Source organism: Hylaeus anthracinus, unplaced genomic scaffold (assembly GCF_026225885.1).
Source record: "Hylaeus anthracinus isolate JK02 unplaced genomic scaffold, UHH_iyHylAnth1.0_haploid 11982, whole genome shotgun sequence".
Classification (NCBI taxonomy): Eukaryota; Metazoa; Arthropoda; class Insecta; order Hymenoptera; family Colletidae; genus Hylaeus; species Hylaeus anthracinus.
In genome coordinates this window covers 13,386,990-13,410,274 of record NW_026534330.1, presented here as the reverse complement: position 1 = coordinate 13,410,274, position 23,285 = coordinate 13,386,990, and the positions used below count along the sequence as shown (strand labels likewise).

The window sequence follows — 23,285 nt, the reverse complement described above, 5'->3', positions numbered from 1 at the left end:
CCTTGTGTGCGTGCGCCATTTTAAACTACGTGATAATTATGCTCCTTTTGATACCTCTCATAGTGTAGTCAATCCTTATTAATACGTATAGAATTTTATTTACATAATTGCTAGGTAGTTGTCAATAAGTTAAAATGCACTTTGTGATAACCTTTGCATTTTTGGTCCCGATGAAATCTGAAAGTGTGGAGAACGATGAAGGTAAAGGAAAAGGTAAGGTTAACAGGAAACGAAAGCAATGGCGTAAGAAGAAGATAATTAATAAGGATACGTATGAAATCGCGGAATCAAAACAAAATATTATAAACGTTGGTCAAGTATTAGCAGAAATACACTGTGAATACGAACTTCTGCCAGGTTATACTTTCAAATTCGATTGTCGCTGTTGGAAAACAGCTGCAAAGGTATTTAATTGCTGTTTGCACATTCTAATTAATGCAGGAAGCTACAATACCCTATTTTATTAAAAGACTTACATATTAATAGTGACATTTTGTATTATAAGCTGCTATCTGACTCGTGGTTTAAAGTTAGGTAAACAGATGTCCTAGCAAGCACAGTTTGTTATTAATAATGAATTGTATCGTTAACAACTAGTGTTTACGAATTTTGTTAACTATGCTAAATTATTTGGCCATAATGACCTTAATTATGTAGATATATACTGAAAATGGTGATTGGTGTTTACGGCCTGTATCATGTCCAATCACAGAAAATGCATTTTGGGTCATATTTTCTGTTCATCATGTTGTTCATTTAAACGAAACGCAAATAAAAAAGTTTTTTAGCTACGTGATCACTTATCAAATGTTTCATGGGAGAAACAAGTTCTGTGAAAGGTATGTTGGTGTATATGTGATCAATTTATTTTGGGGATATATTTGGATTAAATGATTAAACACTTACATTAAATATTATTAAATAATACATAGAGCGAAAAAAGATAAAGTGAAAGGCTTTTATGTAAATGAAGAATCAATCCACATCGGACAATACAATTTTCTGGAAATATATCCTCTCGGTTCGCAAGAATCAGCTTCTTTTAGTAGACCAGAACCAGAACCAGTAATTGTTATACATGAAACTGATGGTGTTTTTAGTGTCACTACATACCTTAATGTGATACCAGGTATAAGGAAATTTTAATGTTTCTAAAAATATATTAATATATAAGTTAAAAAAAGTCCTTAATACAAGAAAAAAGTTTAATATTCTCAATGTTACTTTATATACGTTTTAAATTATTTATTAAAATTTAGATGGAGCACACCAATGTAAATTTTGGAAGATGATACGAAAACAGCGTTTTCCATCTGAATCCTTTAATCTTGAATCGGTTACCATATCGACCGAAGTCGAACAGAAACCGAAATCGAATAATCGTAAAATGCCAGTCCAAAAGAAACGTATTGAAATAAAAAAATCGAGAAAAGCGAAGCACAAAATCGATACTCCGCACGCGATGAGTTTACCCGTAGAAACTTTATTTTCTGGTAAATTAGACTTTTAAAGTTAAACAGTATGTCCTTTTTCGTTCAAATTTTGCCCAAGATTATATTAAATTTTTACTCTTAGAAATGGGTGCAATTACATGCTACACCAGAACGTCGAAAATACCAAATGTCTCATCTATTTTGATCTACACGCAATGTGTAGATATTCTATCAAACAAACAATTGCGAATGAATTTAAACTCCATATCGATCAAATTGGAACAAATGTCCAATTTTCCAGACGATATTATAATCGAAAATGGTTTTAATTATCTTTACGCAAAAATTCTCTTCGTCGACCGAGCAATCGCCACACCATATTATATTCCTGCTAGAACAATATTTTTCGAATTTGTCAAATGCTTTTTGAATCAGGAATTTAAGGCAGAAGATATAATCAGCACTGTGGGAACAAAATTTCTAACAATCGAAGTAAATTAGTTTGAATATTTCCACGTGGATTGCGATGGTCATTTAAATATTTACACAGCGACGTTCTTGTGGTTGTTATTGCGTCATTTTTCAATTAGATAATCGGCGTACGAATCACGAACGCTTCCAAGTCGCCAATTTCCACTTCAAGGAAATCAAATGTCGACGCCTCAGTAAAAATATCTGGGAAAGAGGAAGTTTTGCTTGGCGTCACAGCGTTCGATGTGTCCGACCTTTTGAGAGGATCGTGGGAAATCAGATCGACAGGTAGTTTGTCTCATCCAAAAAATGTATATTGTATCAGTACTGCCGATAGAGGTGATGAAGGAGTGGCAGCTTCGTGGAAAAATTCTCCCCTCGACAATGATACTCTGACGTCATTTGATACCATTGTGAAGATCAAAGTTCGCGTGGCTTATGATTTGCGATCGGTTCAGCGTGTGGTTTTTCGATATGTTGCTACACTGAATCGTATTTTTCTAATCTTGAACGATTTGAAGCTGGTTAACGATATCTTAGCGCTTGTATCTTCTTACAATCATAGTTTATTTTGCACCCTTCCATTTTCGAATGAAGATGCAGACTTGAAGGTAAATGACTAACAAGGGAACATATCCCACTGTCCGTCTTCGATTTTGATGAAACTTGACGTATTTTTTTATAGCTGCCCAATCGCAAGTTTAGGGGTTGAAATCACCTTTTGAAGTTTTAGCAGAGAAATGCTATCTCGAAAACTACAATAGATATAAGAAATCTTCTTAGGGAAAAGTTTCATGGTTTCATGAGATAAAACGAAAAGTGTATAACGAAAATTTATATAACGACAAAAATGAACGGAAATTGCTTTCTGAATCCATTGATATATAATACGATACATTTGCCTCCTACAGTTTTGTAAATTTTCGTATAGTAGTACGCAGGCCGCGCGAATCCATCGAGCAGCATGTGAAATGCATTTGTTCATGTATAGACATACAGGTGGCTATTAGTATGAGGTACATATTTATTAAAAATTACACGATCATTTAAAATTAACAATAATAATGCTAATTATATTTCTATGCATTGCAGTATGATATTGTTAGGAAATAATTCATTGCAAAGTATAAAAATATCGTCCGGGCATAAAATATAAATTTGTGGTAATACGGTTTTGTGGAAATGTTACCATCATAACTTGTGCGTGGTGTCAGAATTTTGTTACTATTAGTAGATATTAATTTTCATGCATCAAATTATTTCCTAACAATATCATACTGCAATGCATAGAAATATAATTAGCATTATTATTGTTAATTTTAAAAGATCGTGTAATTTTTAATAAATATGTATCTCATACTAATAGCCACCCGTATGTCTATACATGAACATATGCATTTCACGTGCGGGCCGCAGCTCAGTGGATTTGCGCGGCCTGCGTACAATATTATACGAAAATTTACAAAACTGTAGGAGGCAAATGTATCGTATTATATATCAATGGATTCGGAAAGCAATTTCCGTTCATTTTTGTTTTTATATAAATTTTGGTATCTCTTAAAATAATGTAACAAAAATTTGTTTTGTTATAAACAAATTACATTTTACAAAATCTGTGACCACTTTGTGTTTTACCTCATGAACCCATGAAACTTTTCCCTAAGAAGATATCTATTGTATCTATTGTAGTTTTCGAGATAGCATTTTTCTGCTGAAACTTCAAGGGTGATTTCAACCTCTAAACTTGCGATTGGGCAGCTATAAAAAAATTCGTATCCCTTATTTTCACCAGCTTAATGTACCCACCAAGTTTCATCAAAATCGGAGACGGACAGTTGGATATGTTCCCTTGTAAGCAGGAATGTGATATACGAATTGGAATTGAATGTTTGTTTGGTACAGGTAGAAGGTACATTACAAAATATCTTAACTGGTTTCGCTATCGATTGCTGCGACAACTTTTTCATCTTCCTCGAGGGTTTGTCCAAGGGATACTTGTTACAAATTTGGGAAAAGGTAGCGAAGCTTCCAATCGAGGATGGCTGTGTATTTTATAATAGCGGTTGCGTGTTTCTCGAGCGACTTTATGAAGATTTCGTGACTTTAGGCGGAGTTCTCACGATTAAGCTGAGGTAAAATGAAAAACTTCAGGAAAAATTATGGTCGTTTGATTTCTTGATAATTATGTAATTTTGACTACTGTTTATTCGATTAAAAGTGAGTCGTTGGAGTTGAAACTACGGAATCATGGGTTGTACATAGGCGAAACGGGAACAACGCCCAAAGCCAAAGTCACGCGAAGAATGGGATTGATGAAGCTAGCTTTAACCATGAAATCCCTGTCTCAAAAATGTTTATTTCCAAACTCGAGCGATATACAGGCTTTCATCGATGAAACACACGAAAATTACTTTGAACGTTCTGTATCATCCGCCAAAACTTAAGTACTAGCTTTGAGAAAAACAAATTGCAACCATGAAAATATATACACGTTCCTTAATTAAATATTCTTATATATTTATTATATTCTCAATAATTTGGAGTGTATTTCTTTTAATATCCTTCTTTTAATATCTTCATTTCTTTTAATTAATTGAAAAGCTTCCATTCTTTTCGGTAACATTAAGTGTATCAACTTTATTTTAACTAAAAATTGATAATGGCTCCTTAACGAAATGCATGTATTATAATATTATGCACAATGTCATCATATTCAAACATACGATCTGACGTACAACATTTACGATACCATACTATAAGATATAGAGCTATCGTATTATCATACTCTTGTACCAGCATATTTCTATTTTACCATATTGCCTCATTATTCTGCTACAAAATTGTTATGATTATATTCTATACTGTTGTTTACTATATATAAAGCATGATGATAAGGTATCAGATGACAAGTCAATGCAATTGTATGATAGTATTACAATATATCAGTATGATAATTTGGTAGTATGATAGTGTGATAACATATTAATATGACTCTAGCGCTCTAATATGATAGTGATAGTATTAGATGACTGATAGTGCTTTAATGCTGTAGTATCATGTTGTCTAGTATCATATGCTCATGTTGTCACGGGAACATGTTACCATATTATTATGCTATCATACTACTACACTATCATACAGCTCCAGTGGCAGACTTACATACTAAACCTATAGCCTGGTCAGGTTACAAAATTCACCCTTATTAGTACCTTATAGTTTTTTATTTGGGTTAAACGCACTTTATATTCTTAATAAATAAATAGTGATATAAATCTATATTACCGACGACAGAAAAATGAAATGGTAGCGCCACCTATCAAAGAGTGAACTAAACTACTCTTAAAGTTTATTCTGTAGGTAACTCGTAGCGCTTTAGTAGCTTGGTCCTTCGACCGATAGATGGGCACACAAGTACTTCGATTGTTATTGATCGAGTAAAATAATTACTTTTATATGAAATATATACAACAGGAATACAGGATTCACTACCCAGTTTCAACTACAAACTTTCACGCGCAGTTAATTTTATTTTCGAGTTAAATAAAAAAATAATTAGATGTAGCAACAATTGTATGGTTTATTTCTAAAAGTTTTCATCACCTCCTCGGTAGTATAGTGGTCAGTATCCCCGCCTGTCACGCGGGAGACCGGGGTTCGATTCCCCGCCGGGGAGACTATTATTTTTTATTTTTATTGTTTAAACTTAGATTACAAATTTTATTTTATTTTCACTCCAACCCTTCCAATCACGACATACATATCGTTTTTTTCCTAGTGCCATTTTCTATACATAATCCCAATCCAACTATGTATAAGAAATTCCTCTTCATGTAATATTGACGTAGCATTAAGTCCAGTAATTATAGTTTAACGTTAAGACCACGCGTGCTCTGCGGTGAGCCATTAGTCTAAGTATGTATTATATTTAATGTAACCATTTGTACGTTTAGGTTTATTGTATCATTTGTATATATGTATACAGGGTGTCCTAGCCTAAGTGATACAGAGCTCTAACTCCAAAACTATCGGCCGAATGGAAAATTTCAAGTATGGAAATTACATGGTAAAATGGGGCTGATGTTTCAGCGAGAAGGAATTTTTATTAAGTTTGTTATTTAACGAGATATGATGGTCACGTTTCGTTTTTCAAATTAGACTATACATTTTTTTTGTATACCATGCGATAGTAATTTTCAAGATGAATTCGTTAAGTTTTAATGTTTTGGGCTGTCTGGAAAGTCCATGCCGATTTTTAGTAGGCGGTACAGGTCTGAATATGTAGGAATGGTTAAAAACAAATAACATGTGTACATTCCTTGAGAGGTGGAAAGGTTGTGGAACAAAATGGTACATATATAATTCAATAAATATGCATCAATATTCAAATATGCCTTTGAATTTTTCTTAAAAATAGGCATGAGCTTTCCGGACAACCCAATATTTACCCGATTTTTACTAGTTTTCAAGCTATAATGCTTCAAGTTTGCTAATTTTCAAGGAAAAATCTCGATTCGGTCCCGGGCGGTCCCATTGATCCAATAGGCACCATGCGGTTCTTGAAAACGATACGGAGGGTTTCGCTTGGGATTCCAGGCCCAAGGAATGAAAACGGGAAAAGTATTATCTACCTAGAAAATTCTCCAAGCTACAAGTAATGCATTAGTAGCGGTCAATACGTTTCCCGTTTTCCCTCCTTGGGCCTGGAATCCCAAGCGAGATCCTCCGTATCGATTTGAAGAACCGCATGGTGCTTACTGCATCAATGGGACCGCCCGAGGCCGAACCGAATTTTTTTCATTAAAACTTAGCAAACTTTGAAGCGTTATAGCTTGAAAACTAATAAAAATCCGATAAATACATTAAAGCTTAATGAATTCGTCTTGAGAAGAACTATCGTATGGTATAAAAAAAAATATATAATTCCATTTGAAAACCGAAACTTGACCATCATATCTGTAGGATGTGTGACATGCGCTTGTGCGTATCTATAACGCAAGTGTAGCATGTCAGAATACGGGTAATAAAGTCAGTGCGTCTTGAACCGTAACAAAGAGTGTTTATGTTTTTAGTCCTCTCCCTCGCATATACAATAACTGGCGACGAGAATGGGATTATTATGGTCGGAAACGAGATCTCACGTTGAATCAAAACAATATACGGTGGGTGTAGAAAGTATTCGTACACCGATCAATTTCCCAAAAAACTGTTTAAAATTGTAATTTATTAACTTATATTTTATAAGCAATGACATTCTACATGTTCTAGGAAATCTCTAGAATAAATAGATTACAACAAAAATAGATATTTATGTAAGTTGTCAAATTAATAAGAAAAAAACAATTAATCGATGGAAATGTTGAAGCAATAAGTATTCTGACAACTGTTTAAAAGTACTTGATTGGAAATTTAATGTTTTCTAATTCGTACGTAGCAATAAACTAATGTGTTTACGTTACAAACTCTGCTGTAAATGGTTCGTCATAAGAATCGTACAAATACTTATTGCTTCTATGCTTTTACCCACTTTCCGCATTTTTTTGTCAATCTCACAAATTATATTGACTAGTAAATGTTGTTTGGACTATATCTATCTTAGAGACTTCCGAGAATATGTAAAATATCATTGATTACAAAAAAAGAAATTAGGAGACTACAATTTCTCTCAAAAATTTGTTGGGAAATTGATCGGTGTACGAATACATTCTACACCCACTGTATGCAAAAGACAAATTTTAGAGGTAACATTATGAGCGTTCATGCTTTTCGACCTCTACCTCGCATGTACAATAATATCTCGTTAAATAACAAAGTTAACCTAAATTCCTTCTCGCTGAAATATGAGCCCCATTTTACCATGCAATTTCCATATTTGAAATTTTCTATTCGGCCGATAGTTTTCGAGTTAGAGTTCCGTATCACTTAGGCTGGGACATCCTGTATTTAATGTAACCATTTGTACGTTTAGATTTATTGTACCATTTGTATATACAGCGGGTGTAGAATGTATTCGTACATCGATCAATTTCCCAAAATACTTTTCTGTGAAATTGTAGTTTCTTAACATCTTTTTTTATAATCATTGATATTTTACATATTCTCGGAAGTCTCTAAGATAGATATAGTCCAAACAATGTTTACTAGTTAATATAATTTGTGAAATTAACAAAAAAATACGAAAAGTGGGTAAAATTATAGAAGCAATAAGTATTTGTACGATTCTTATGACGAACCATTTACAGCAGAGTTTGTAACGTAAACACATTAGTTTATTGCTCCGTACGAATTAGAAAACATCAAATTTCCATTAAAGTACTTTTAAAAAAGGTTCTAATAGAGAAATCGAAAAAGATTCCACTTCGAATAACTAATAATTTAGGTAATTTAATGCTGAGAAAACTTACAATAATTATAAAATTAAAAGGAAATCCCACGAAGGAAGTATTATATACTTGTAAATTAATGTAAATTTCCTTTTTTTTTTATGAAGTTTGAAAAATTAAACAGTGTGCGAATACTTATTGCTTCTATCGATTAATTATTTTTTTCTTGTTAATTTCGCAACAGTACATAAATAGCTATTTTTTTGAATTCTATCTATTCTAGAGATTTCCGAAAATATGTAGAATGTCATTGCTTATAGAAAATAAGTTAATAAACTACAATTTTACATACTTTTTTGAAAATTGATCGATGTACGAATACTTTCTACATCTACTGTAGATTTATAATTGTTCTGGCACAATAACCGTATGTTTAAAAAAAAAAAAGTGGTTAGTATCTCCGCCTCATTTAGGAACTCATTTAAAAATGTTTATTATTTATTCTCGGTGTTGAGATACTTTAGCAACGTATACGAGAACGTTGCTTACCTCGATAATTGCACGAATTTTAATATTTGCAGCGTCTATCGAGTCTCTACTCGTGCAAGTATCAAAGTTTTACTATATAAATTATCTGGATACGCTTTTCGTTAACACGTAAATGACACGCTTTAATCAACTAACGCCACTTAAACTGTCTTGTAGGTGTTCTTTATTCTTTGTAAAATCATACAGCAAAAGCGATCGGAGTCTACATAGTGTAGTCAAGCGAGATACAAGTGACATGATCGTTGAACGGACGAAACGACTATTTGAGGTGTCTATCGTTCCTCTAATCTCCACAGTCAGACAGTTTCCTTACTCTTCGTGGGACAGAGATGGGCAAACTTTTACCGCGATAACAGGTGATGAATAAAACCTAACTCGAACTCTATGTTTTGTTCGATTAATAAGAAACGAAGGGCGGTTTATTGTTTGTTCTTTTTCCGATATTTTTGTCTACAGAAAATAATCCATCCCTATCGTGGAATCGATTGGCACCGCCAAACCGTCGTTCGCCCTACGAATACGGACACACACACATTTGCAAATTCAGATGGCTCAAAAACACGCGAAATCTCTCATAAAAATCTTACACAGAAGTCTGCCGTCCCCCGCGATGAGCGCCCGATACCGGAAACTTAACGATTAGCTTCTAAAGATACAGACGAATGCGATACACGTACACGTAAGTCCTAAGAAAAAACTAGTCTTTTAATCGTCTAAAATACAAAGGCTGTCCTCGTACACCTGTCGCAATCCAATAACAAATTCCTTAAAAGAAAAAAAAAAGACGAATCCTGAACGCAGAATCTAGTATTCTCTTTTTGCGTGTACCGTAGAATCTCCTGCGTTTTCAATTTATTCTTTCGATACGAATCGTCGTCTCTTGGATCGTATCACGTGTATCAGAACACCCTGTATAATCGCCTAAATCATTACCCGATTGCACCGCTGACAATTGAATATCCAGTGACGTCGATTCGCGGATCGACAAACGAAACAGAATGGACTTTTATACAAATAGTTCTGTGGTACATAAAATTTGATTTCCCTACTACAATATAGGTATATAATATACATATATATTTATATATTATATTATATTATATATATAATATATATATATTATAATAGCTAATAAATAATCCTTGATAGTTTATTAATTAAATCTCGTTAATCTGACGGTGCCTATTTAACGCTTAAAATTATTAAATAGCTTAAACGTTACGTTTTCTTCTCGTTTCGCACGTTAATTGTTTTAAACCTTTTTTCTTCGTAAACTAGTACCTCCTGTATTATCTCGCTACCTAGCTTACACCCTTACCTAGTAATGATTTACATTACGTTACGGCGTCGTGTACATTGGTCACCGGTTGCATTTACCGATCGTCGCCAGGAGAAGAAATTTAGTTTGAAAAGTCGCGCATCAACGTCAACGAGCATGGTTCACGGTATTACGATGGACATTTAGGAAAAGGTTGTCGCAAGTCATGGTTTTTGGAGTAAATGCAAACGGTAACACGTACGAGGGAGTGGGTGAGACCAGTAATAGGCGAAATCGTAATCGCAAATACGAATACGATTGTAATCTAATGTTTTCGAGTTGTGATTACGATTACGATTGTAATCGCATCTTTCCGAGTTGTGATTACGACCGTATCTTTAAAGGTTTTCAGCCATAGAAATTTTTTACCTCAACACCGACATCAGATTCGTGTTCTTCACATTAAAAAACTTAGAAAATCATGCTTTCGTCTAAATAAAATTTTTTAGAAAAGTTACCCTATCTAGGCTCTGCTCTATGGGCACGAATTTTAATTGAAAATTTTTCATCTTTCATTTCGACGAATGTATGGTTTTTAGGGGTGTGCGGGATTCCTGAAAATATTCGGGATTCTCGAGTTTATACGGGATCCCGAGTTGATTCGAGATTCCCGAGAATACACGAGATCCCGCAAAAATCCGGGATTCCCGTGAATGTACGGGATCTCGAAATTATCGGGAATCCCGAATGGTTTCGGGATCCCGGAAATTCATGGGAATCCCGGATGTATTCGAGATTCTGAAATTCTCGGGATTCCATCCCGATCCCGGAAGGAATTCCCGTCCCGACCGGGATTCCGCACACCCCTAATGGTTTGGTTTTCTAAGTTTTTTGGGGTGAGGAACACGATACTGAAGTGGGTTTTGAGGTAATGGATTTCTATGGCTGAAAATCTTTAAAAATACGGTCGTAATCACAACTCGGAAAGATGCGATTACAATCGTAATCGTAATCACAATTCGAAAACATTAGATTACAATCGTATTCGTATTTGCGATTACGATTTTGGCCATCACTGGTTGAGACACGTGGATCGAAGGGATTCCAAATTTTTAGTTTTCCCAGTGCAAAGAAACGATTGGACGCCCATTGGTGGCAGGAACGATTAGCATAAATCGTTTCTAAAATTTCGACAGACAGATTCCGATCCGATGGATCGATTCTTCGCACAGTTGGTGAATGAAAATCGTAGAAATTAATTTGCATGATTTCTTGCGGTATTTATTCGTTCAGCTTAATCGGTACACAAAGACAAGGAGAAACAGAAGAAATAATATAATTCCCAGATTGTTCACATTCAGAGACAAGCGTGCAAACGATCTTCTTTATAATTTAATTACAATTAAATACGATTAAGAATTACACGATTACGTAGCGATATTAAAAAATACATAGTCGATCTCAGACGTATAAATTATGTGTTCGGGGTAAACGAGGGGGTAAAATCGGCTTTTAATTCCGTATTGCAGGCGAATTAAAAGCTCGAGTGGACGTCGATTTCCGGATTCGTCGAACAAGATCGGTACGCGAGCGGACGAATCTGAAATAAACGAGGGAAGAAAAGAGTAGACGGAAATAAATCGTTAGAGACGCGCGCGCTAAGAATGCGATTTAATCGTACCATTAATCACATGGAAAAGCTAAAGCGTTGTTTCTTCTCCCTCTCGTACGTGTGTACGTGTATGTACAAAATGTACAAACAATTACGCGAATATCCGACTAGCGTGAGGGGTCAACGAACAAATGTGACTGAGACTATTCGAATAATTATTCAATGGTCGAATATTTTGCAAGCGTTCGAATCGGTACGAATCAAGTTGGAAAATTAAAGCGTTTCGGTAATCGAGTATGCGAATAGTTTTTATTTCGAATAAAGATAAATTGGACGAGTAGTCCCAGCCGTACGAATAAATCGTTCGATGAGTTTCGGAGATTAATTTTTATTGCGAACGGCGGATAATAATTGCGTCGAGGAATGCGAGAAAAATGAATCGTCGATCGCGTTAAGAAGCGTTTAAACCGAGTGTTTCGCCTTCGTTGTTCGGATTAAACGCGTCCTTACGCGACTCTTTCTTTGGTGAACCTACTAAAGTGCGAGGTACTTCGTCGATTGCGTAACTAATCTTTAAAAACCGTTTGATTTTCTCACGCTCATCTACGGGACAAAGTGTTTCCAATGAATTCGATATAAATTTCTTTTCGAACAAGCATACGTTGGCAACTAAAGAACGTAACGATAGTTGCGAAAGCATCGAAAGTATGGCGCCTCGAATCTTAAAATTTCTTTAATGAAAGATAAAATTTAATCTTGAACACATTTTCTTTCTTTTCTTACTTTCACGTTGACGCAATGAAAGAAGGATCGTCGTAAATATTCTGTTAAAAATTAGGTGTCGTTAATTATTCGTAATTAATTGGAATTTAATTCCTTCGCCTTATACTTGAGATTTTTGATTGTAAAGGTGATACACTTCTATCGATTTCATAGCACACGAAGCTGCGATAAGCAATTCATGTGAGGACGAACAGATTTTTGTTTAAATGAAAGCTTGATATGAATGAAACCTTACAGAGTAATCATTGTTGCAAGATTTTACACGTTATTTCTTACATTTTCAACTATGAATCGCATTTACTCTCGAGATCAAGACGAGCCTGTTACCTTATAAGTATTATTTTCATCGCGTGCTCGTTGACGACTGCACGACCGACCGACATCAAAATTTATTAAGGAAAAGTCTGGTCCAGCTAATGGACTTTTTCTAATGCATAATATAATTTCCAGATATAATTAATTTCTGTTATTGAAACTTTTTTTACATACAAAGGGACGTTCAAAGAAGAAAATTTGACAGTGTAGATTTAATTTGAATGTACATGTCGCAGGGAAATGATAAAAATAGAGATTTGATCAAATCCCTAAGGTAGATGATCAATTCATGAGAGATGTTAAAATAACAACTCTGTGAGGTCATTTCCCTAAAGAAAGTAAGTGATTTGATCAAATCCCTTAACTGTTTTAGTGAAAAGATAAAATAATACGATTTCATCAAATCTCTTGACTGTTTTAGTGAAAAGGTGGAATAATATTGTTTGGATATTAATAAATCATGCGTTCTTGAGTATACTAGAGTAGGTAATACAATAATAGTCGTAGAAACATAAATTATTTATTCGAAACTAATTATCAAAAGAAATAGGTACTTAAGCTGATATTTTAAAACACAAAAAGGATATTTTTAATGATATTTTAAACATTTTTAGTAAATGTAATTAATAAATACGTTCATTCATTTTGATTAAAACACGTTGTTGATTTGTGGATTTTTACACTAAAATAGTTAAGGGATTTGATCAAATCATACTATTTCCTCTTTTCGCTAAAACAGTTAAGAGATTTGATCAAATCACTTAGTTTCTTTAGGGAAATGATCTTACGGAGTTGTTATTTTAACATCTCCCGTGAATTGATCATTTATTAGGTTGTCCCAAAAGTTTCTTTCGTTTTATTAATAAGTTGATATATACACAATATTTTATGTTTTATGTTAGATTACTGAATTGTGTACGATTCATTTTGCTCCATTACTGTTACAACATTAACATCTAAGAAATTAGAATGTCTATTTATATAAACACTGTCACAGAAAATAGTTGAACGCAACTCACGAAAGAAACTTTTGGGACAACCTAATACCTTAGGGATTTGACCAAATCTTTATTTTTATTATTTCCCTGCGACATATACATATATATGTAGATATAGTAGTCGCAAGGAAAGGATTCGGTGAAAACGGTGGGATACGTGGAGCCCTGGGAAAACATCTGATAGATAAAATCAGAAAATTGTTTTCTTTAGTAGGTACGTAAAATGCGTATGAACCTCAATTTGCAAAAAAAAAATTGTTAATTGTAAAAATGGCGGCAAAAAACATGAAAGTGAACGATACATGTCGGCCGTTATTTTGCAATAACTTTATGCTATAATAATAATTCATTAAGAGTTGAGGTTCAATAGCATATAAACTTAATTATCTTCAATTTAAGCGTTGAATCAAGTGAATCGGATAACAATTCGGTGAACTATGCGTCCTTTGACCGAATCCTTTCCTTGCGACTACTATATCTATATATGTATACATTCAAATTAAATCTACACTGTTAAATTTTCTTCTTTGAACGTCTCTTTATACGTAAAAAAAGTTTCAATAATAAAAATTAATTATATCTGGAAATTATATGCATTAGAAAAATACATTAGCTTAGACTCCCCCCTTAAGTAAAATAAGTAAAATTTATAATTCGTATTGCAATTTTTACTGAAAAAATAACGCAGCAACAGCTGTTCATTTTTTACTCGCTAAATTTTTATTTGGATAAGAATTTTGCCCATTTTTGAGTGACTATCGGTTGGTCAATTTATCGCCGAAATTTCCGTATTCTTTCGTTTATAAGATTAAAGATGATTCGAAACGTTTCACTGTTTGAAAATTAAGAGAAACGCCCGCGAAAGGAACGCAAGTTAACTACGGTCGGATGTACTGGTTTTTCATGAACGCGATTCTCGAATTTCGATCTCTCGCATTTCCATTCACACCTATTGCTAACCACGCGCAACGGCTGCTTACAATGCGCGACTCGTTTTTCGGCGTTTATGCTTGAACAAGCTGAACATTAAGACGCGTCTACACGAAGAAATAGAGTCTCGCTATTATTTTTTTCTCGTTTTTCATTTCCAGTTAATTCTTATCTAACGAACAAACAGCGTTTATTTAGAGTTTATGTATATATTTCTATATATATAATATGTAATAATTGTAATAATTAATTATTAATAATTAATAATCCATAATATCAATTCATCCCAACAACAAGTTTCTTAAGGTATCATCTGATAGTATTTCTGTTCCTTCAGTTCCTTTCTTCGTTTAACTCTTCAATCGTACTTTCTTCCGCCGTCAATATATCTCTGTTTGTATTTTATATTTATTTATATATTTATTCGCTTCTTTTATATATATGTATAGACTGATATCAACACGTATAACATCGAATTCCCTATTAATTCTCTTTCGTTTTCCGTTTTTCGTGGAGAAAATTGCGGTTGCTGAACGCGGTTCTCACAAGTCTCGTTTCGGCGTTTTGGTTTCTATGAACGACTCTTCTCCTTCGTCACGACTCCGTCGGAGGAAACGAAATTTCGAGGCTTCTCGAGCCTCACCTTCGAATACTCAGGTTCGTCCTTCTTCTTTGCGTTTTCCTTTCTAATCTTCGATTACTGACCGTACTTTGATTCTCGTTATCTTCTCTTTTCTTTTCGTTCAACAGACACGCGCTAACTTCGTAATTACTTGTACACGTATAGCTAAGCTCTTACTAAATCGGGGAATGAAACTTTTCTCGTTATTCTTGCCCTTCGTCGGTTGTTTCAGAAACATAGCTTGAGTTTAACCTTCCGCAGTGTCGAGAGAAATGATCAGCTTGATCGTCTCTTATACAACGTTTCTATATATAAATTATTAGTGTCAGGAGCATACCGGGTCAATGGCGCCAATAACACGTTCTGTATTCGAATGCTGAGTATCTCAGCTTGTAGGAAAGCTTTTAGTAACTTGTTTAAATTACAAGTTCTTCTTACTTTGGCGGTAATAATCTTTTTGCATATGTATGGCCTTATTATCGACATTTATACGTAGACTACGGATCTTTATGCAAAATAAAATCTTCGCAAACGTGCCTACAAAAATTGAATCTATATAGGAATTTATTTTATTCTGCAAATATTAAAACGTGAACTTTACTTTCAATCTGTTTTATATTCTTGCATATTGTTTGCATTTTGTAGGTTCTTGCATAGTCAAATTTCCCATAAATGCATCAAGATCCGCAGTCTATTTGTAAGTATAGATAACCGAATCAAACTGTACCGTGTTAGGCCGGGGCCACATTATGCGTTTTTGCCGCATCCTGTTTTGCTTTGAAATATGGTTTCAAAATTTCTACTAATTCATCGAATGAATTTATTGACATTCGGTAATATTGAAAAAACTTGTCCTCAAAATTGCGGATGTTAGCGAAAAACTTTTTAAAACGATTATTAGAGTCTCGTTCCGAAAAAAGGGATGAACCCAAGAATTGGAAACTATCGATTCACGTAACAACCCTTCTGCTTCCATAACACAAGCAATTTTCAAAAATTTCTTCTTGTTTATGTTGACGTATTGACAGTTCAGGCGAGATTGACTGCGTTAAAATCGCAGCAATGTATCATGTAAAATTGTAAACTACTGGACAAAATTAGCGCCATGCTTTTTTAAATGCTCATAATTATGAGAGTTTTCAACCGATTTCGGTGAAATTAGTAGCGTTCCGGTTAAATTGCGTCCGCTTTCACCGCAGCGGAGAAAACGCATAGCGTGGCCCTGGCCTTAAACAGAATGTTTCGGGATCTGCCATGACAAGACACGTTACGTAGCGAAAGGTTAAACGTGACTGCACCGATGGAAACAAAACATAAACTCGATAGTAATTTCGATAGCGACTCAATGGTGGTATGGTCGGCGTTGATGACCCTATATTATATGTATAGATATATCGTATATAGTACTGTACAGTCGATGAGAAAAAGGAATTTCTGAAAGAGTATTTCATGGTGTTACACGTAAAGTTTGCACGGACAAATCGTATCGCTGGAAGAGGACTTAATAGGACTTTCCTTAACGCTCGTTAATCGTACGCTTCGACTTAGGTCTCTACTAAAGACTCTCTAGTAATGGGCAACAGCCCAATATTAGCGATTTACTCTCCGAGTAGATACAGTTACAATAGAATCCACACAAATTATTGGGTTGTCCGGAAAGTTCATGCCTATTTTTTTTTAAGAAAAATTCAAAGGCATATTTGAATTTTGATGTATATTTATTGAATTATATATTAATATCCGGGTACACGGGTAACTAATGGATCCGTGTTTTAATCCGTGTATTTTTAATACACGGGTACCCGGCTATCGAAATACACGGATATCCAGGTACGTATACGTGCATCGAAAAACACGGGTACGCATACATCGAATTATACGGGTAGAATATCCAATTATTTTTATATACAAACTTTTATATAAAAAAGCTATTATTCTAAAATAATGATCCTTATTAATTTTGGAAAAATTGGTATGCAGTAAAATAAATAAATAAAAAATGTATAAACATAAGAAGAGTGAATATAACAGAATAAATTTTGTAGTGTAATTTGTAAAACTTGATTTACTAGTTAAAAATATATATATATATATATATATATATATACTAAATATTCACTAAATAGTTACTAAATATTCAAGTCACGGGTAACAATAGATGATTCGATGTATGCGTACTCGTGTATTTCGATGCACGTGTACGTACCTGGATATCCGTGTATTTAGATATCCGGGTGTCAGCGTATTTCGACACTCGAGTACCCGTGTATTAAAAATACCTGTTCAAAACCGTGATCTCTATTATATATGTAGCATTTTGTTCCACAACCCTTTCCACCTGTTAAGGAATGTACACATGTTATTCGTTTTCAGCCATTCCGATATATTCAGACCTGTACCGCCTACTAAAAATCGGCATGGACTTTCCAGACAGCCCAATACTATCGGCCTATATAAATTATAATCACGTGTATAAGTAGTAATATTCTTAACTCCATTTCAAGATTTTAACTTCTACGACAATGATTTTTGAATCGGATCTATAAAATTCGCTTAACAACGTCGAGTACGATTAACCCGTTCCAAGGGATAAGCATTTCCAGCGTCCCTTCGAGTAAACGATTCGTTTGCGCAGCCTGCGTAATGTCGGAATGTGATCAAGTCGTCACTGGGCAAAGCTCCCGCTTATTTCGACGACAATTGTACAAAAACCCGTTCGCAAGCTCGTCCGGCCTGCAACGTGACGTGGCAGTATTATCAGTAAGTAGACAGTGTAGTAGTACGATATGATACAGAGAGCAAGTGTAATCGGAAGCCATCTTGGTAGCGCGGCGGCGAATCGCTCGTTAGGAGGAATCAGTGGTTTCCAAACATTTCTGTCGAATTTGAGTGGATCTTTCCTTAAAATTATTTAAAGAAAAAGAGATCGAATTACGTTTAAAGGGCAGCAAAGGGTCCAAACTTCCATTCGAATTCCAAGATTACCTCGCGACGCGATTCGTCGAGCGGACAGAAATGACCCTCGCACGCATACACACCCACACGCACACAAACACACGCTCGCGCAACACACGCATACAGAACTATAGCTCATCATTGTCAATGAAATCGAAGTATACCACAATTAGGCGAGACGTACTTGTATGATAGTTATGGCCTGAATATCGACGGCGTTCGATTCGAACTAGCGCAGACGCGGGACATTTGCTCTACGTTTGTGTTACCGCTAGAACAATCAGCATGGAAAGGACGCGACCTTGAACTTTTTCGTGGTAGCCTCTGGGTCGTTAACATCGGAACATCCTCCGTATCTCTCATTCGCCCTTGTACTCGAAGACGGTACCCCGAAATCTCCGCTCTGCCTCCGTGTTCGTCCCCTCGTTCGTGGGTATCTCTAAATTACTTGGTACGGTTGATTAATTATTTGGTACGATCAATGGCGTCTCTGACCCGCGAAACTGTCCCGCCGCGCGATCGTCACTGCTTCGAATGTCTTTTGTTCTCTTCTCTCTTGCGCGGAGACCGGACTCCCGTGTGGACGTTTAGGACGCGCGAGACCTGACCGGTCGTATCGATACGATAAACCCTCGAATCAACGGATTAACCATCGACCTAACAGCTAGTCGGTACAAGTTGAATCCATTCGACTCTGAAACCGCTGAAACGTCAGGTAGGGTTGACCGCTATCCAATCCGTGACGCACCAGTAGAGATCCGCCCAAGAGCCTCTCGCTTCGATCAGGATCGTCCCCGATCATTCGAACACCGTCGATTCTCGTCAGGGAATGCACTCGAGCGAGCCTTTTCAGGGTATGGGTGGAGAACGAAAACCAAACTCTCGAGCGCAGAGTTTACGGCTGTCGCGTCACGGTGAACGCGAACTCCTGGGACTCTTCGGGGTCGTTTTGGGGATGACTCGACCCCGAAAGACCCGCGTCCTCATGCTCAAGTGGTCTCGAGTCCGATTCTCGCGCACTTCGCTCGCCTGGACGAGAGGTCCGATCGGTGACGGTCCCGAAATAAATTCCTAGGTGCACCTATGATAGACTCGACATACACGCCCTTAAAGCAGCCACTTGGCCACCAGGATCATGATCAGATGCGGCGCCAGGCTGACGCCCGACGCGGTGCTGCCCTTCACCCTCACGTCGCTGTCCTTCAGGAACACCGAGTCGATCACGTGGATGATGCCGTTGGTGCACTCGACGTCAGGCCGGAACACGCGGATCCAGTTGCCCTCCCACTCGATCTGGTAGCCTGGAAACAGAGAACAGTCCCAATTAGGATGCCTTGTTTACGATGTACGAAGGATTCTCTGGACGAACGAAGCGTGTTGCAAAATTTGCCAGCGACAGACGGGATGTCTTTGTCAGCGCATCAGCCGATGAACATGATATCGGATGACACTAATTGCGGCTTAATCGAGGTCTGAGGCTACGGAACACAAAGACGCTACATGCATGTAGCGGCATCCGTGAGGTTCTTATCAATGGAAGAGACGTTATCGACTTAAGCTACGGTTTCTATGAATGCGAATTCAGACGAAAATGTGTTCGACGAATTTTGACGAATTCGATCAAAGAAACAGACGTCTGCTTTTCAATGATAGTGTTTACACTAGCAACGACACACATGTCAGGACATTCATGACGTCATCAGAACTATTATAATTGAGCGTTTAAACAAGTTTCACTTTTTTCGTGCGACCTGCGTCTATATTTTGGGTGTTTTTGAGCGTTTGTTTTGTTCGGACGAATCCGTCAGAACTCGTCCGAATTCGTATCCATAGTAACCGTAGCCTTACGCGAGACGGGCTTACGGAAGAATTATTGACCATAGAAAGTTCTACAAAAAAGTCCGTGAGTGCATGTAAAGATCTTATAAAGAGTAAAAAGAAAAAGAGAAAAAGAAAAAGTCTTATAGAGATAGATATATGCTCTCGCGGACTTTTTTGTAGAACTTTCTATGGTATAAAGATCTTACAAAGAGTAAAAACAAAAAGAGAAAAAGAGAAAGGTCTTATAGAGATATACAGGGTGTCCCAAAAATGTTGGAGGTCCTTGAAAGGGGTGGTTCGGGAGGTGATTTGAAACAACTTTTTCCTTTGCAAAAATGTCGGATGGGGCTTTGTTAAGTAGATATTAATAAAAAAAAACCGACCAATCAGAGCCCGCGGATACCGTTGGAGCGGTCGCGGTAGCGAAGGCTACGCGCTGAGCGGCCGCGTCAATATCCTTCGATGCACGTCGAGTCTCTTGTTCGCGTACGAGAGCGACTACCTAGCGCGTAGCCATGGCTATCGCGGCCGCTCCAACAGTATACGCGCGCTCTGATTGGTCAGTGTTTTCCGTTAATATCTCCTCAACGAAGCCTCGGACAACAATTTCACACCCTTCTCAAGGACCTCCAACATTTTTGGGACAGCCTGTATATAGGACTACGAGATCTTTATAAGAAGTTTATATGTTACGGTTTGTAATATCCAATCATCGTAAATCTGACGAACCATTTCCTAAACCAGTCACTTAATTTGTATCAAAATAAATTGTTTATTCAGCTGAAGTATCTAATACGGATAAAGCATGAAGTTCAAATTTTCCGCGGAAAATTAGTGTCAGAACTAGCAGACTAAGAAGCAAAAAGACAAACTGAAAGGGTCCGTGATACACAATACAAAGTCCCAGAAAAAGATATTTTAGTAGATCTAAAAGAAGAATTTTGAAATAAGTTCAAAGAAAAGGCAATGGAAATAGGAAGAGAGAAGGGAGCTCTCTTTATGAGAGAAATAGGACCAAATCACAAGAGAGCAAGATATAAACCTTGGTTTGTAAAATACAAAGATAAATTAGACAGATCAATAATAAGGACGGTCTCAAGGATCAGGTGCAACCACTATAATCTGAGAGCATCGCTTGCAAGGAAAGGGATAGTGGAAGACTCAACTTGTCCATGTGTCCAGGAAGATGAAGACATAGACCACGTCTTATTTCAATGTAGTCTATATAATGTCGAACGAAACATAATTTGGACAAAACTCCAAAAAGAAATTGAGAAAGTAGGGTGGTCAGTAATTGAGTTAATAAAATTACACAAAGTTAAGGTATATAAAACCATTAACACATTTCTAAAAGATATTAATAAGATAATATAAGAAGAACCAACAAATGGAAAAGGAAGAATATCGGATAACTAAAGAAGAAAGAAACTGCCAAACAATACAAAGAAAACGTGATAGAAGTATATTAAAATAAAAGAAGAAACTAAAACTTAAAAGTCCAAGGAAAATTCCCATTAAAATTATGTAACATAAAAAAATATGCAAGCAACGAGTAGGTTAAGATATATACAGCATTACAGAAATACAATTAGAATAAAAAGAGAGATCAATATGAAGACTGAAGATTGTTAGGTTGTAAGGAAAAAGTATATATCTTCTAAAAAGATTCTATTTTTGTCTGTTATATAATAATATATAAATATAAAATGGACGAGTTACTGTTCCTACATAAAGTTTATTAACATACTATAATAAAGAAGTATGACAACCTCGACTTACAAATTAAAAAGTTTATTGTTCCGTTATTCCTTATTGCGGTTAGTTTTAAGAAGGATAATAATTATAAAATAAGCCAATAAGAATAAAGATTAAGAAATATTAATGTAAAAAGTTTAGAAGAGGAAATGTATAAAGAGAGCAGCACATAGTAGTGCAAAGTACAGCTTCGAATGTACGCACTTTAATTTAATAAACAAACAAACAAATTGGTGTCACCATCCACCAGTGAACACTTGAACTAATTTTCGGAGTTTCTATGTTTGCAGATAAATGGCGTCACTTGTATGGTAATTATCGACATAATGGTAATGTACCGACTGTGTCGGTAAAAACAGTGGAAATAGCGTCATCTAGCGGCGAAGTAAAGGACTATTCGACGACAAACTTGAGCGTTTTCCCGATAGAGGCGCTGACCAAACTCAGAAAATTAGTTCAGTATGTTCACCGCTAGATGGCGACACAAATTTCCGCGGGAAATTTGAATCTCTTTTTATTGAATTAAAGTTTATTACGAGCATAAGAAAGATTGTGATAGTTTAAAAGTTTGAAAATGATGTCTAGTTGTGTATTGTGATAGATACAAGTGCTTCGCATTTCTTCATTTACTATACAAGGGCAATTTAACATGGATATACAGGGTGTTCCAGCATCGGTGGTACAATAGAGGTGGGGATGATTCTACATAAAAAAAACAAATCGAAAATAAAGAATAAAATTTGTTCATTCGAGATTTCGTTCTCGAGAAAATCGGTTTTGAATATTCAGCGAGTGCTCGTATACGTGACTATGGTTTAGATGGATGGATCCCGATACAAGTCGTATGTATGTAAAGAAAGGAGACTTTTTCTTTAATTTGAATTATGCACGCCAATTACTTAGGACTCTTGAAGTAGCGCCGCATAGACGAAAGAAGACAAGTGGAAAAGATTGATATTAAAACGGTTATTAAAACGGTTAATAACAAGAATAGATTATATTGTCGTTCCTTTATTTTCAGGTAATATTATACCGTAGTTATTGTAAATAGCGTATATAATGTATGTTATTAATGTAAGAATAAACTTTATTTTCTGAGTAACACAAGCTGTCCATTCTTTTATATTAAATTCAAGATATAGATAATAACCTTGTATGTATGTTTATACACACATGACACTTATAAGTAATACTCATATCATTAGTATCAAGATGATGTGCTGTATTACTAATTTCTGTCTACGGATTTAGAGTGAATTTAACGTCTGCATCGAGATCCATCTATCTAGGCCATATTACAGTGGGTGTAGAATGTATTCGTACACCGATCAATTTCCCAACAAATTTTTCTGTGAAATTGTAGTTTCTTAACTTCTTTTTTCATAATCAATGATATTTTATGTATTCTCGGAAATCTCTAAGATAGATATAGTCCAAACAACGTTTACTAGTTAATATAATTT

The 23,285-nt window shown here is 35.7% G+C and overlaps 2 protein-coding genes and 1 non-coding gene across 7 annotated transcripts in view; 2 read left to right on the top strand and 1 right to left on the bottom strand.

Annotated features, from left to right (window-relative positions):
• Positions 1 to 19: 19 nt before the first annotated feature.
• On the top strand, positions 20 to 5,133 carry LOC128886386 (uncharacterized). Of its 2 annotated transcripts, none has more exons than XM_054141225.1 (8): positions 20 to 404; positions 658 to 839; positions 933 to 1,129; positions 1,260 to 1,493; positions 1,576 to 1,925; positions 2,024 to 2,515; positions 3,807 to 4,036; positions 4,123 to 5,133. In XM_054141225.1, exons 1-8 carry the CDS (start codon positions 135 to 137, stop codon positions 4,346 to 4,348), a joined length of 2,181 nt encoding a protein of 726 aa, XP_053997200.1. In that variant the 5' UTR covers positions 20 to 134; the 3' UTR covers positions 4,349 to 5,133. The 2 variants fall into 2 exon arrangements, with proteins under 2 accessions (XP_053997200.1, XP_053997201.1); XM_054141226.1 differs by having other exon boundaries at positions 51 to 213.
• A 372-nt stretch (positions 5,134 to 5,505) lies between these two features.
• Trnad-guc (transfer RNA aspartic acid (anticodon GUC)) lies at positions 5,506 to 5,577 on the top strand. Its single transcript has one exon. It is a non-coding gene; the product is annotated as a tRNA-Asp (tRNA).
• A 12,664-nt stretch (positions 5,578 to 18,241) lies between these two features.
• LOC128886390 (fasciclin-1) overlaps positions 18,242 to 23,285 on the bottom strand; it is a 441,990-nt gene continuing 436,946 nt past the window's right edge. For all 4 annotated transcript variants that reach the window (XM_054141248.1, XM_054141250.1, XM_054141249.1 and 1 more), the window contains one exon: positions 18,242 to 19,547. In XM_054141248.1, the coding sequence (XP_053997223.1) occupies positions 19,354 to 19,547 (194 nt within the window). In that variant the 3' untranslated portion in view covers positions 18,242 to 19,353. The remainder of the gene's footprint in view (positions 19,548 to 23,285) is intronic.

Coding starts and splice junctions, on each gene's coding strand:
- LOC128886386 (XM_054141225.1), top strand. CDS start 135: ATGCACTTTGTGATAACCTTTGCATTTTTGGTCCCGATGAAATCTGAA. Junction 1,494..1,575: donor CGTAGAAACTTTATTTTCTG/GTAAATTAGACT, acceptor TTTTACTCTTAG/AAATGGGTGCAATTACATGC. Junction 2,516..3,806: donor ATGAAGATGCAGACTTGAAG/GTAAATGACTAA, acceptor TGTTTGGTACAG/GTAGAAGGTACATTACAAAA.